This window comes from Ixodes scapularis, unplaced genomic scaffold (genome assembly GCF_016920785.2).
Source record: "Ixodes scapularis isolate PalLabHiFi unplaced genomic scaffold, ASM1692078v2 PGA_scaffold0__279_contigs__length_252992795, whole genome shotgun sequence".
Classification (NCBI taxonomy): Eukaryota; Metazoa; Arthropoda; class Arachnida; order Ixodida; family Ixodidae; genus Ixodes; species Ixodes scapularis.
The window spans coordinates 193,051,769-193,067,401 of NW_024609835.1; the positions used below are offsets into that span (position 1 = coordinate 193,051,769).

General features: G+C 46.5%; 1 protein-coding gene across 1 annotated transcript in view; it reads left to right on the forward strand.

The window, feature by feature from the left end:
• The window catches only part of LOC115328540 (aminopeptidase Ey-like), an 81,825-nt gene that overhangs the window by 26,071 nt on the left and 40,121 nt on the right, over positions 1 to 15,633 (forward strand). The window contains exons 8-9 of the mRNA XM_042293778.1: positions 6,758 to 6,871; positions 10,801 to 10,935. Of these exons, the coding sequence (XP_042149712.1) occupies positions 6,758 to 6,871; positions 10,801 to 10,935 (249 nt within the window). The remainder of the gene's footprint in view (positions 1 to 6,757; positions 6,872 to 10,800; positions 10,936 to 15,633) is intronic.

A 15,633-nucleotide genomic window follows, 5' to 3' on the forward strand; every position in this document is an offset into this window, starting at 1 on the left:
GAACGGCAATGGACGTCCTCAAGAAAAAACGAAAAACGCATCGAACGCAAGTTACGAGGCTCCTCAGCGTGGCAGAGGATTTATTACAATCAGCTACGCCGACCGTCGATGATCTCGATATATTGATCGAACGTCTAAGCCTCGCTCGGGACCAACTCAACCACGTAGATGCCGCGATCGAGTCGTTGATTTCCGAAAAAGAAGCCGAAGCAGAATTCACGCAACTGATAAATTATTCTGAGAAGATTGTCACGTGCCTAGTGAAGCTCAAAAGGAAACTGAAAAGCCCGGAGGACAGCCAACGAGCAAGCGGGAAACCGAATTAAGAGCGGGAAGCAAGAAAGGTGACATCAAAAATCAAGCTTCCCAAATTAGAGCGCATCAAGTTTAACGGACACCGAAGAAATCGGCAGCCCTTCTGGGAGCAATTTCAGACCACCATACATGAAAATCCGGAACTATCGTCCTCAGAAAAATTCAACTACTTGAGACCAGCCCTGACTGGTGACGGAGCAGCCGCCATCGCAGGACTGCACCCAACCGCTGAATGCTACGCCCACATCATCGAGCTCCTGCAGCAGCGTTTCGAGAACCAGGCGGAGCTGATATCAATCAAATGCCGTCATCACGCAGCGTCAGAGCTCTGCGGCGGATCTACGACAGCGTCCAGGCTCGCATCCGGGGCCTTCGGGCGTTGGGTGTGACAGATCAGTCATACTGTGCCATGCTCTACCCGGTTCTGCTTCGTGCGCTTCCGGACGACATGAGGCTGGAGTTCAACCGCAAGATGTCTTCGGGGAACGTCGAAAACGCCACCGCCGGGGGAACATCAGCAACCGACATCGGCTCCGACTCAGCAACGGAACAAGGACCCGTTAAGGATGTGCGCGCACTGCTGAACTTTCTCAAGATCGAGGTGGAGAGCCGGGAGAAAACATCCAAGGAACAACCCGAAGACGCCGGCGGTAAGCCTCCACATTGTTTCCCCATGTATGAACTCCCGAAGAGGCGCCTAAACAACGCCAAGACTCGAAAAGCTACCGCTACGGCCTTGCATGGCAGGATAGACAGCATGGAATGCTTTCTTTGCAAATCAAAGGCGCACAGCACACCAGACCGCGGAGATCGAACTCAAGGAAAAGAAGTGCAGGCTGCAAGCCGATCGCAGGTGCTTCCGGTGCACAAAGCCGAACCACACGGCAAGAATATGTCGCGGCACGCTCCGTTGTGACAGGTGTTGAGGAAAGCATGTATCCACTATGTGTGATCCAGATTACTTGCCGGGACGAGCTGCCAGCGGATCAGATGAAACGCGGAAGAAAGACAAGACGCCTCTCAACCTGCATGTGAGCGAGAAGGGCAACAAACCGGCTGTTCTTCTGCAAACGGTTACCGCGTGGATGGAAAGCAAGAACAGAAAAAAGTTGGCCCGCATTCTCTTCGACAACAGTAGTCAGCGCTCCTTCATTACAGAGGAGCTGTCGAGGGGTCTTTGTTGCAAGCTTCTCGGAACGGAGGTTCTGACCGTCGGAGTGTTCGGTGGCAAGACTAACGAACAAACGTACCGTAGAGTACAAGCAGTTTTGAGTAATCGTCTAACCGGTCAGACATACGAGATAGACGCCCTCGAGACGCGTTCTATTAGCGAACAAGAACTTCCTGGCCCGGATGAAGACATCCTGGTGAATATGGAGGAGCTCGGACTAACGGTTGGTGACGACCTGAACGGACTCGAGTGCAACAGAGTAGGAATCCTTCTAGGATCGAAGCACAACTGGGGACACGTTACGGGAAGAGTCCGTCGACTGAGCGAGAACCTGGCGGCAGTAGAGACCGCCTTTGGTTGGGCAGTACATAGGCGCTCCCAGGCGACTGCAGCTGTTGTCAACTGTTCCCAAGTGATCGTCCTCAGAGCTGCCGTGAGCGACCAGGAGAACACGGCTGTCCTGAGAGGATTTTGGGAGCTTGAGAGTATGGGAGTTGAGGACGCAGAGGTCCAGGATCACTCCGTTAGCGACATCATGCTGCGCTTTGGGAGAGGCATCGCCAAATCTGATCGACGATACGAAGTGAGCCTCCCTTGGAAACCTGATGTAAAGCTTGATTGCAACCGAGAGATCGCTTGGAAGAGACTCGAAAGCCAACGAAAGAAGCTGAGCAAGAATCCTGAGCTCATACAGAGATATGATCAGGCAGTCCGGCTTTACGTCGAGAACGCAATGGCTGAGAGGGCCGAGAGAGAAGATAACTCGGGTGAGCACGTGTACGTCGTACTGCTGCCTTCTCGCAGAACAGCCTGGTGGGGCATGTAGTACACGCGAAGATGAGAATCGTTTTCGACGCGTCTTCGCACGGACCGAACTGCAAGTCACTAAACGACAACCTGGAGAGCGGTCCGAACCTGAACCCAGACTTTGTTAGCCTGCTTCTCAACTTCAGGCAACACCCGGAGGCACTGTTCGCGCACGTCGAAAAGGCCTTCCTTCAAATTGGAGTAAACCCGGAGGATGACAACTCTCTGCGGTTCCTCTGGTACAAAGGACTTCCTCAACCGAACCAGACAACTCCGCAGGTGGAAGTCTGGCGTCTGACGAGGGTCATTTTCGGAGCCACGTCCAGCCCCTTTCTGTTGGCCGCGACCCTACGACATCATTTTAAAGAAATGGAGAGCGTATCCCCCAAGACAGCAGAGCGACTGGGTAGATCGGTCGACCTTGACGACCACTTGACGGGCGCGGAAAGGGAAGAGGACGCCCGGACATTCTGCAACGAGGCGATCGAGATATTTGGATAAGCGGGGATGAAGCTCCATAAGTGGGGCTCCAATAGCTCAGCCCTGTCGAAAATTCTTGAAGGCAAGGGTCCCGATGAGAGACCATTAAGACAACAAACGGGTGTGTTGAAGGTACTCGGTCTGACGTGGAAGCCGAATGAATACAGGCTTTCCTTTTCGGCAGAACATGTGATTGAGTTTGCCCGCCAACGAAGAAACACCAAGCGTTTCGTGCTCCAGACGACAGCACGACTCTATGACACCCTTGGTTTCCTCTCCCCCTTCGTGGTGCGAGCCAAAACCTTGTTTCAGGAAATCTGGAAGCTGAACCTGCGCTGGGACGAAACACTACCGGAAGAACTGTTGAGTGGCTGGAACAACTGGTGCGACAAGCTCACCACACTTCAGCAAATTAACGTGCCCAGATTCTACGACAGCGAGCTGAAGGGCAACGTTGTACGTCGAACGTTGCACGTGTACTCTGATGCCAGCACCTCCGCATACGGACCCATGATCTTCATCTGCTCAATGGATGACACCGGAGAAACAACCGCGACGCTCTTACTGGCTAAGTGCCGCGTGTCGCCTCTGAAGGAAATCTGCCTTGCTAGATTAGAGCTCATGGCATGCTTGATTGGATCGAAGCTGTTTAAGTACGTAAAGACACACCTCGAAATCAAAGTGGATGAAGTCCACTTCTGGACGGACTCAATGATCGCTCTGCATTAGATTAGGAGAGAGGCATCCAGGAGGAAGACTTCCGCGAAAAATAGAGTACAAGAAATTCAAGCAAACAGCGAGAAGGCAATGTGGCACCACTGCCCGGGGAAGGAAAATCCTGCCGACCTGATGACACGAGGGCTGTTCGCGGATCGACTGCTGTCTGCACCGCTCTGGTGGAACGGACCAACTTGGTTGCTACTGCCCGCGACAAAGTGGCCAGGGGAAAGTGATGAGGAGCTTTCCCACGACGCCCCGAGGAGAGGACTCCAAGAGCAGAGCTCTTCGAGATAACTGCAACTGTACCGGAAGAGCTGCTCGATATCTCAAGATTCAGCTCGGCCTTGAAACCCCACAGAACAACGACCTGAATTTTACGGTTCATCTATAACCTCAGATGGTCAGAAAAAAAGGATGGGACCACTGACAGCCGAGGATATCCAAGTAGCGCAAACACACTGGATAACGAGAGCACAAAGATCAGCGTTTGCCTCCGATATTGATTGTACAGCAAAGAGAATGTCGCCCCCACCTGGGTCGCTCTTGCGTGACTTTTGCACTTTTATCGATGAAGAGAGATTGCTGAGGATCAGCGGTCAACTCCAGTCATCGAACCTGACGCGAGAAGAACGCCACCCCATTGTACTGCCTAAGGAGCATCGATACTCAACGTTGCTGACTGTCGACGCCCATCGCCAGGTACTGCACGCGGGAGCCAGGGTCACTCTCGGGCAGCTGCGCGAGAAGTACTGGATCCTCCGCGGAAGACAGCTGTTAAAGAAAGTGGTGCGTGCGTGTGTGACCTGCCAGCGATTCAACACGACTCCTGCAAGTGCTCCAACGGGACCCTTGCCGGCGGATCGTACAGCGCGAGCGGACCCGTTTGAAGTAGTGGGCACAGACTTTGCGGGACCCCTGTATGTTAAGGCGAACGACCTCACCAGCAAATGTTACGTGCTGTTGTTTACATGTGTGGTCACCCGAGCGGTCTATTTAGAGTTAGTGACAGACATGTCGACAAAGAGCTTTCTGTATGCCTTTCGCAGATTTGTGTCGCGGAGAGGGGTATGCCGCGTCATTTATTCGGATAAAGCTTTGACATTTAACCGGGCCTCAAAAGAGGTAAGTGAACTGTGGAAGACACTTCGACACCCTGATGTGATTTAGCATTTTGCCAATGCTGGCATAGAACGGCGATTTATTGTCGAACGGGTGCCATGGTGGGGAGGTTTTTATGAGAGGCTCGTGCACTCAGTAAAGGTGCCATTGAGGAAAGTGATCGGAAAGGATTGTCTGGGCGCGGAGGAATTGGCCACGGTTCTCACCGAAATTGAAGCCGTGGTGAATTCGAGACCATTGACCTGTGTGTACAACGAGGTGGGAGAGGGCGACCCTCTCACGCCGGCGAGCTTTCTAATCAGTAGACGGCTGACGGCGCTGCCGGCGGCCGGGGGAGAGCCGCTCGCTTCGACACCGGAAACACCTCGCGGTCTGTGGCAAAAAGCGAAAACGGATCCTAAATTTATTTTGGCGGACGTGGGGGGCGGAATACCTCCGAGAACTGAGGTCTGCTTATGCTAGTCACCAAAAGCAGTCCCCTCCACCCCGAGTGGGCCAGTTGGTCCTTTTGGAAGAGCCACTTCCACGACTGCTTTGGAAGCTTGGGAAGGTTGAGAAGGTATTTTATGGACGCGATGCATGGGTTCGGTCATGCGAGATTTGCGTATATCGCGGTACAGTATTGCGAAGGCCAGTGCAACTAATCTACCCCCTAGAAATGACGGAACTCCAGAATGTGCTCGCGCCCATTCGGTGGGGAGGTTGTTGGAGCTTTCGCGAGGACGGCATCGGACTCCCTCTACGGAGAGGATGCACGCGACCATGGCTTGCCTCGGCGGAGACGATTTACGACCCCGCGCGGGGGGCGAGCTGTAAACTTCGTACCCGCAGCGGCCGGATGCAGTTGCGAAGATCAACAGTAGGGAAAGTGGAGACGGGCAGAACGAAAGCTGGAACGCAAGCAAGTGGAGAACGAGAAAGTGGTTGTCTGTTTGGAACGTGTGTGTAGTGTGTGTAGTTTAATATAAAAGTGTTGGGGTTTGTTGAGACTGATCGATATCTCGGAACGCCAAGAAGCAGCAATTCCCTCAACAGGTATCCCATATACTACTGCCACCTCACAAGTTGTGACAGCTTCTTTATGTGTTTTTTTATTTTTGACAACCTTGCTTACCATAGCTCGGTCTAATGCAGCCCTTCTTTCATGCTGTCTCGCGCAACCTGATGGCATCAGCTGAACGTCATGGTGTACGAGTTGTTTTTGAAGATGATTTCAAATTAAGTAAGCTAACTCCTTTTTCGGAAGGTAAGCAAGGTTGCCAAAAAAATTCCCAAAGAAGCGACAACCACTTGTGAGGTAGCAGTAGTTTATGAGATACCAACGGGTTGTGGGTTTTACATGGGTCGAACTGGCCGCTGCCTGAACGACCGAATATAGGAGCACAAAAGAGCGGTTAATTCTTCTTCTGCCAGTTCTGAAATTGTAAAACACCTGAGTGAATGCGGAAATTGTTACCCAGATTGGAAGCAGACGACTGTGCCTGGCAAAGAAAAAAAAAAGAAGATAAGTTTAAAAGTTTGATTAAAGAAAGAATTAGGACCACGAGCGCCGGAAAATGTGTAAGCATGCCCTTTTTAACATTGAATAATGACACTAAGGAATTTGTTTCTGTTTAGTCCCGAGTAGGTTTTGACTGCAGTATTTTTTATGTTTTTGTCCTGTGAGCAAGGGACATTTGAAAAACTGTCTTTAGACCTGTGTTCAATACTCATAGTTTCTCAGTGGTTTGCGTGTGCCTGGCGTTAGGACATAAAATAATTTTAATAGGTGAAGAAAAAAAGACCACAAGCAAGAAGACTCAGTTTGTGTGCTCTATGCTTCATAGTGTAGAGAGAGTGCCTCCTGTTTCATCTGTATAATTTAGATAAAACATGACAAAGAAGAAGACTGTTGTGGAAGTAAAAGAGAGCTCTTTGCTGGTTTCGAGACGGTGGTGTCTATGTCCCTTTGGTTGTTTTTTGTCTCAAGGTTTTATTTCTTAATTACAACAGATCGTTACGCGCACGTGATGTATGCACGACACCGTCTGTTCTCCGCAGGTTTTATCAGGATAATCATCACAAATTTTAATTTGTAGCGTAAGTTAAGTTTACGCGCTTGTTTTTCCGGGGAAACAAACAATCACGGGGTTGGTATGCTCGCAGTGGTTCGGAAACCTGGTCACTCCCGAGTGGTGGGATGACGTGTGGGTCATGGACGGCTTCGCTACGTACTTCCAGTACCGCTGCTTGGAGAATTTCGACCGCACGCCAAAATCGGTAAGCCAGCGGGGCTCTAAGAAACGGCTTAGTATGTTCTTTTTTATTTTTATAGTTATAAGTATCAAAAAATATCGATCGAACGTTACTTTCAACAGCTATTAGTTGCTGTGTTATACAACATGAAAATATTCATTCCAAATTTAAGCTATGAAGTGTCCTAAGCCAATCAATTCATATGTCGGAAAAAATATAAGGTGTCTAAAGGAACCTGGTTTGATCTAAAATGAACCGTAAAATTCGACGCCTCCACATAGCGTGTATTTCACAGGTCGATGTAACATTACAAAGCGCAGCTCATTTTACATAAGAAATAAAGCCAAAAAAATTTCTAGGGTCAACGGCGGACGGTGACGCAGACGACCGAGTCGAGTGGCGGGGCGCGTTTGGTACACGTATTAATAGATGGTGCTACCTCTTTATTCAGACTGCTCGCGTGGATCGTGGTCTATTAAAATCAACAGAATCTTTTATGTGTTGTACGTTTGGTTTAAGAATAAATGCAGACAATGCAGCCGAAACTTGAAGTAAACAAAAAATAAAAAAAAATGAAAGCCGTTTACAACTCCCTGTAACGCCAAAGTAGTGCGAAGCTCTTGAGGAGGAAGGAAGGGTACTGAGGGGGGTATACCCCTCCTCCCTTCTCCTCACCTCCTCATCCTGCCTGCTACTCCTCCCTCCGAGAGGCGTCGCCATCGCCGTCGGCATAACCGTGAGTTCACATGACCCTCGTGGCGTCACGTGGCCCTCGTGACCTCACGGGGGTCACGTTAAAGGGTTATTGACACGAGGCAGAAATCCCGGGGATTTCTCCGCGGCACGCGCATCCCGCGACAAGAACGTCAGGCTTTGCAATGTTTAAAAGCCTCGCGTTTTTTTCTAGTGATGCGCGCGTGCCGGGGAGAAATCCCCGGGATTTCTCCCTCGTGTGAATACCCCTTTACCTTGCGGGGTTACGGGACTTCACCGGGGTCACGGGACCTCACGTGGGTCACGTTGCCTCACGGGGGTCACGTGACCTCGCGGTTACGCCGACTGTAATGGCGACGCCGGCCAAGCCGGAAACGGGCGCCTAAGGGCTGCGCTCTAAAAGCGGCTGCATAGTGACTTCGGCGTTCTGGCGTTTTTTTGTTTTGTTTTTTTATTGTTCCCGCCTGTCAGGGTTACTATGGATGACATTTTATATCGAGCCTCGTTATTTTTCTCACCCTATATTTCTGGAGTGCGCCTCCCATTCTCCCGGATTTCTAATTTTCTTAGAGTTCCTTCATTTACTTACTGAAGCACAAATTTTAATTTAATATGAATTGAAAAAGAAATATCAAAAGTATTTTCCTTAATATCAACGTGATGTTTATAAACGAAGATTGTTGATCTAATTTGTTTCTAGGCGTGTTGCTGGGCCTTTAAAGTATCGGCATCTCGCTGGCCACGACGTTGATTAATGTTTTGACAGACTAGTTCGCGAGTCTGGGTTTTAGGGAATCGACGTAGGGATTTGGGTGCTGCGCACGGTACAGTGATTGAGAGGATACGACAGAGAGAGCAATATTGCCGCTTTGAGCATACTAGAGTTAAGAGAGCATGTGCCTGAAGCGAAGTATTTATTAAGAAAATAAAATGTACGAGAAAGTTAAAAAAATTTTCATGAACCGTATACCTGGTAAAATATATTTACTTAACTTTAAAACTTTATCTTACGTTCAAATATCGTGTAGATTTTTCTGCATCTGAAGCGGTATACCTTATAATACAAACTTAAAATTATCAAACCAGAAGTTTGTTTATCCGATACTACATTTTTGGGATAGGGCCGTAGTCTCCACTGTCGCAAACAATGGCTTCATGTGGCCTGAAAATAATTTAGAACGTAATCATGTATCCTTCATCAGATAACACGCAGACCGTCTCACCACCGTAGTATTCAAACAAAGACAGGGAATGGACAGGAAAAAATATTGTGCTCATAGCCCCAGCTAATCTCGCGCTTGTTAATATTATTTTTTGTGTCTGATTATATCTGAAGAATTCTCATTTTATGGTGATGGACGGACATCTCTTGGAGTTTAGTTGCCAAGAGACGGAGTGTCTAAACTGCGGATCACTATTAATTTCAATTTTCTATACTGTACCAAATAAGTTTCAACCAGGGTTGGGCATTATCACGGTACAAATGTATCACGATAGTATTTCAGAAATACTTTTCGTATATGTATTTGTGTATCACGATACATTTTTTTCAGTAGTATCTGTATTCCTGTATCGAAATACATTTGGAATGCTTCTTGGTATCGTGAAACAATCAGAATAACATGCATTTCGTTACATTTCTTCAAAAATATCCCCCCCCCCCCTCCCCCCGAAAAATAAAAGAAGCTCGAACGCCTTTTTTTTTAAACCTTTGACGGCACTAGGGTCAGGGAGATGCTGGGGCATTGTTACTATGCTCACCAAGGTTCACTCCGATTCTGCAAACTATTTTTTTATTCGTCCTCTTCTCTCTTTTGAGAAGTGTTGCGTAGTCGGGGACTACAATTAGGTGGCGTGCCAAGAGTGGCCCAGCATCTTCTGCTGCAGGTCCTTAGGTAAAGATTTTTTTGAGTCATTGTTTGCTGTTATCCAATGCCCGCCACATACCGTCTACCTTGCCCTAGCGTACACTGTACACCCAGCCGGCAAATCCTAGTCACAGTCCGTTGCAGCACGAGCCTGGCGGTGGATGACTTGAAATAATAGGATGACTCACGCAGTGAAGTCCAACACATATCCGAATGAGTCTTCGGCTGCGCCTGTAATATTGCATGGCTCAAGGGTATACGCGTCATCAGTCAACGTGAGCGTGACCCACTGCTCTGGTGATTCGAAACCCAGGAAGGACGCCAGACGTGACCTCGCTGTGCGGGCCCAGATTTCGTACACCTTCGACTCGTCTTGAGCGCGTTGTTTCTCGAAGAACTTGCACTTGTACCGGCAATATCAGGTCGCAATCCACGTGGTCTCTGTTTGGGTGATGCTGGGCGAGACTTGAGGACTGCAATTCATGCGTCGGTGGCGGAGGGTCGGCAGTAAGGATTATCACAACAGATATGCCACCGTACTGCTTTTGCAACCGTAACAGGAGATAAGACGTGTGTTCCAGGATGCTTCAGGTGGTCCAATATTCTCAAAAAAATTTAAATGACACTGCCTGCAGAATCTCCAACGAGGTAACCTACAACGAAAGTACGTATTGTCGTTTCACACAGCAGTGTGGGTAAAGTATTACATTCAAGGCCACACCTACAGATGAAGAATACCAGTTCATTCCACCGTGACATCCTGTGATCAATACAGGGGCGTCATAATGGGACAGGGGCGTGGTGACGTTTTTATGGGATTTAGGGTAACATAGAATTTATTTAGAGGTCGAACTACTTTCGCGTCACTCGTCAGACAGACGGGTTTTCATGGAAGGGACCGCGGTCAATCCTGGATAAAACTTTTTTTTTGTTTGTTTTTTAATTCATTGGAGACTTCTCTTTGTCCGAAACCACTACCTTCAAGGCGAAGTGCCAAGACTACAGGAAAGTGATCTCGGGATCAAAAACTTCCACTTCAAGCTTCATCTCAGTTGGCGACTTAAACAAATTTGAAAAATATATTTCAGCATCAGTATTTCTGTTTTTGTATCTCTGCCCTCCCTGAAATGCATTCCTGTTATTGTATTTCCAAAGACTTTTCGCCTCTGTTTAAAATGTATATTCAATACGCATCGCGATACATTTTTTACAGATATATTTTGGTGCCTACAATTTAGCTACTATTTTAATGTATCCCAGTATTTTTATTTCCCAATACATTTTGGAGTATTTCTGCCCAACTCTGATTTCAACAGTGGTTTAGTACATGATATCATACAACCTAATTCATACTTGTGACTCTCATTTCAGTATCACCTGATGGTAATTAACGACGTAATTTCCGTCATGAAGCACGATATCATCAAGTACTCTCCCGCGATCGTAACGGAAGTCGACACCCAGTACAGGATTTACCAAGCCTTCAATGTCTTCAGCACGCAGAAGGTAAGTAAAAATTAAGGTAGAATTTCATTTTTGTATTGGAAGTTCTTTCGGGATGTTTTTATTAGTACATGTCATAGATTCAGATCTGCACCAAAAACCTGGTGCCGATCTTTTCTTACATTTTTTTTGCCTTTTTTAGTTTTCCGCCTAACCGCAGATGCCGTCTCGCTTTAAATTTCATTAATAGCTAAACTGGAGAGCATTCAACATTATTGAAGTTGTATTTATGAAAAAATAATATATCTTCAAAACGTCGCGGTACAATCTGTAGGTGTTTTTTTCGCTGAATTCGATTCATTGGTATGTTTGTATAACAAAACAGGCGAACAGTTTCCGCTGTACTATATTTTTACAATAAAATTATTAAAACGTGAGAAGTGATCTGAAGCCTCGCAAGTGGAACAGAATGTCACCGAAAACAGTACTGCGAGTGTTAATAGGTGCGGCTCTGTGTACAGTTGAACCTTTTTGTAACCAACACTGATGTAGGGAAATACCGAATATAGCAAACTAATCATGAAGTTTTGTTGGTAATGCTTTATTTGAATGGGAGTTCTAGTATATAACGAAACCGCAACCGTGAGATGTGACACACTACCAGTTATAGCAAAGCAATTTCTGCTTTCCTTGCATCACAAAACACCATAAAATATTATAAAAGTAAAACAAATATTAATTTTAAAACGAAAAGTTTCAAAAGATTAGATTGCCCGATGTGCAAACAGGCGCGTTTTGGGAGGTAGCGCTAACTATGAACCGAGCGGATAACGGCGGGGGCGCCGCTGCTGGCCTCTGCGCGGCATCAAGTACCAGTGCAGACTAAAACCAACCGCCAACCACGTCACTCGTAACGGCGCTGCAAATAACGACGAAGTGGAAAGCCGTCTTTTTGAAGACAAAAGTGAATGTTCCGAGGGCGGTGGACAGCGGTCGGAAGAAAGAGGACATCGCTTTGGACTTCGAGCTTGCACCAAGCATACTATCTACCATCTAAAGCGCAAGGAAGAAGATCGAAGACTGCTATGCGAACAACGCCGACAAGATTGGCTAAAAGCTTCTCAGACCTTTCCTCTCCCTTCGTTCCTCGTGTTGCAAATTAATGTAGTCATGTTCCTGTTTCTTTTTCTTTAATGCTTCTTAGTGACATGTAAGAATATCTAGGTCCGCGATCACGCGCTTTCATGTTGTACTGCTGTGCACGTTCTTGCATGGCTTCGATTGTGGGATCGTTCGCGTCGATTTCTCTGTGTATTTTTATTACGAATATCGTATATAGCGAACAAATTTCTCCTCGCGATGCTAGTTCGTTGTAACGAGGTTCGACTTATACCTTATTCACCGACTTTTCGAAGTGAGATTATGAATTATATTAAACTAAAGTGCACAGCCTTGTCATGGGGGCGTCTGTTTAGGGCCTACATCCACGGGCGGCTATTCCAGATTGAAAAACGTTTTTCCTCATTTGACGCCCAAGATATTGTTTTCTTCTCGTACCCTGTGAACCGGCACCCTTGTCGCAAAATGGGCACAGTTATTAAGCATAGACGAGAAAAAAAAATGCTGCAGCTCTCGGCAACCAAAGTAAGGAAAAACCTGTGTTGGGCAACGAACGTCACCAGGTTTGGTGGCTAAAAGAATTGTGTGTCGGCAAACAAGAATTAATAGCTTGTGTTGTAGAGTGCTCGGGTGACAACTTAATTGTTGTGTATACATTGACACTTATGAATGCCTGAGTGATGATCACTCTAAAAAAAGCCCGTGAGTGTGCTTTCCCGCACAACAATCGGAGAGCCAATCAGCTCAACTTGCGGAGGCAGCTCAGCGAATGACAATGCCGAAACATGTTTAGACAAAAAAACATTGACATTAAGCAATGCGAGCGTGTCGTCTCGCATTGCTTAATGTCACAACTCAGACTCCGTTTTTTGGTCTAAACATATGTTTCGGCATCGTCATTCGCTGAACTGCCTCCGTAAGTTGCGCTGATTGGCTCTTCGGGTGTTGTGCGGGAAAGTAGACGCACAGACCTGTTTTAGAGTGCATACTCAGTGTGATCTTTGATTCTTCAAAACTGGAAAGTATTTTATTTTCACCGAGCCCGATGCATCGTCTTCGCTGCCTGGATGTCGGGCTTGATGTACATTAGATGGGAGGTTATACCGGTCACGATCAGTAGAGCAATTAACACAAACAAGTTAATTTACCTTTACATTTCTGCTTTGATGGGTTACGTTGTTATTGCGGCATTTACGGCGATTACACTTGGAGACTGAACAAATGGAAATATTTTGCAAATGTGCAACGTGTTTTGGGATATTAATAGAAAGGTTTAATTCCGTTCTTTTTTCGATTTCCAAAAATAACAAACCTTGACCTCTTTTAGCTTTCATGTTGAGAACTGTAACGTAGTTGATTTTGGCATCTCGCCACATTCTCGGCAGTGTGCCATCTCTGCAATTACCAGGGAAGAGCTGCCGAGATTCTGAGGACGAGACTGATACAATCATACGACTACGCGGCTCTTCTGAGCAGGGTGTCAAACTGAAACCGAACCGAGACGGAAACCGGAACCGAACCGTTATTTCTAGCCGAACCGAAACTGAACCGAACCGAAATCTTCGTGGGCATGTTGAAACTGAAGCGGAATAGAACCGGGAAAAATATAACGGTAACCGGTTCCAAACGGTTCACGATATGTTTTATTATTTTTTGTTAGTATCACAAAATAAATATATGGCGAAAAAGGGCAGCTGTATTTCTATACCTTGGTGAAATCGTCATACACAGGATTCCAGTGAATCAGAAATGGAGGGTTCTCGTAACGCTTTTGCATTGGCACTATAATCAGTCATGTGTCACGAGGTCACACGATGTCATGGTGTCAAGACAAGGTGTCCAGTAATGTCACGTCACATGATCACGTGACGTCACGTGATTCCCTGCATGTAGTCGCTTCAAATTGAAAACTTCACTATATTTATTAACGTTGTTAACACCGTGACGTAATATGGCATCTGGACTTCTCACCAAGACGCATGTGACACTCCAACATACGAGATTTTCCCCACCCCCAGTCGAGTGCATGGGATCATCAGCATCGCCGAACATTCGAGTTACGGCTCGGCCTCAATTAAAGAGGATTATTGCCCAACTCTAACCATATCTGAAGCTCAGCCCATGCGCTATGCTTTGCCAACCCCAGTGCATGACTATGATGAACATTGACGGTATATAGTTAGCTTTTGTCTTAATGTCACGATGTTGCTTTTTCTAATTGCAAGTTAAGGGGAGAGTTTTTTTTCTGCATGCCGCCATTGCGTGGAATAAACTTACGAATGTTTTTTTCTTTTTTGAATTTATAATGGTTAGTGCTTACATCTTGGCGGTGTTGCACGGCCCATTTTGCATATATAAACATTATTGAGGCACCCAAACATGTTTTCTTTGTCGTTGAACTGCCTCAGAAAGTTGTCTCCGAGAATGGAAGTATTGAAAGGATTAAATTACTTAATTATCTGACGTTAGCTAGAACCATAAGTTTGACGGGTGGGACACATCAAAAGAAAGATCTTAGTGGCCTCAAATGGTCAACCGAACGTTTTTTGTTCTCAGGTCCTTCCGCAAGAATCAACCGCTTCCGCATTTTTTTAAAACTTCACAGTTAAGTGCAACATAAAAACAAGAGAGGATTGCTGTTAAATTGTGACACAGATATAACTGTCGAATTAACATCCCCAAACAGAAAAGTCACTCCATCAAAGATTAAAAAAATATATATATCTATCATTTTTTTATTTTCCCTTGAGGGCCCCAGGGGGCGTTATATATATATATATATATATATATATATATATATATATGGGTGGGGGTAGATTTACACACTTACTGTGTTGTAAAGGTTCCTCTGCCCCGCGTCTTCGGTACAGACCAGGAAGTGTACCGCGGAAACTACTTCTTGTTTTCAAAAACACTCCTACCTGAAAGCGTGTTTTCGTGGTGCTAGACGTGTGCGCTGTTACAAAAATAATAATTTGTGCGTCTCAAATACATGGCTTCCACTCAGCGCCAACCTTCTGCAGCGTGAATTTTGCACCAGCAGATTCGATTTTTTTCAGCAAGGAGCATGTTAAACATATAGACATTCTGGTGAAATGCGATGTTCGCAACACAGGCAATAGATGTGCAAATTGTAAAGGATATATAGAAGTCTCTCAATGATATACGGCTGCCAAAGGAAATATTGAAGCGCATGACTGATAAAGCACAGAGTTCTAAAGTGAGAGCGCAAACCAGTGCACGTCAAACAGAAAATAATGTCATCCCCCCGAGGCAGTATTTCGCGAAGTTTCGAGCTGATGCAAGCTCGAAACTACGAACCGGTTTCGAGCCTCTCTGTCCTTCGCGCTGTATATGTATAATAAGAAATATTATTGCAAGCATCCGTATGAATTTATTTTTACAGTCTGGCGTTGTGTATGAGATTATTTAGGAAAAACGTTCAGCCTTTTCACTCTCGTAAAGAAGGAAAACCAGCGGAGCTGTACTTGATACACTGCCGCAACGCGCACGCGCCCGTTTCCCGCTGCTTCTCGTCCGACACGCCGCCGATCGTGGACACGTCTCGGCGAACCAGAGTCGGTCGCACACGGAGCACGTTGCGCCAAACGGCTAACCCACAAACTCCCTCTGGAACCTCGC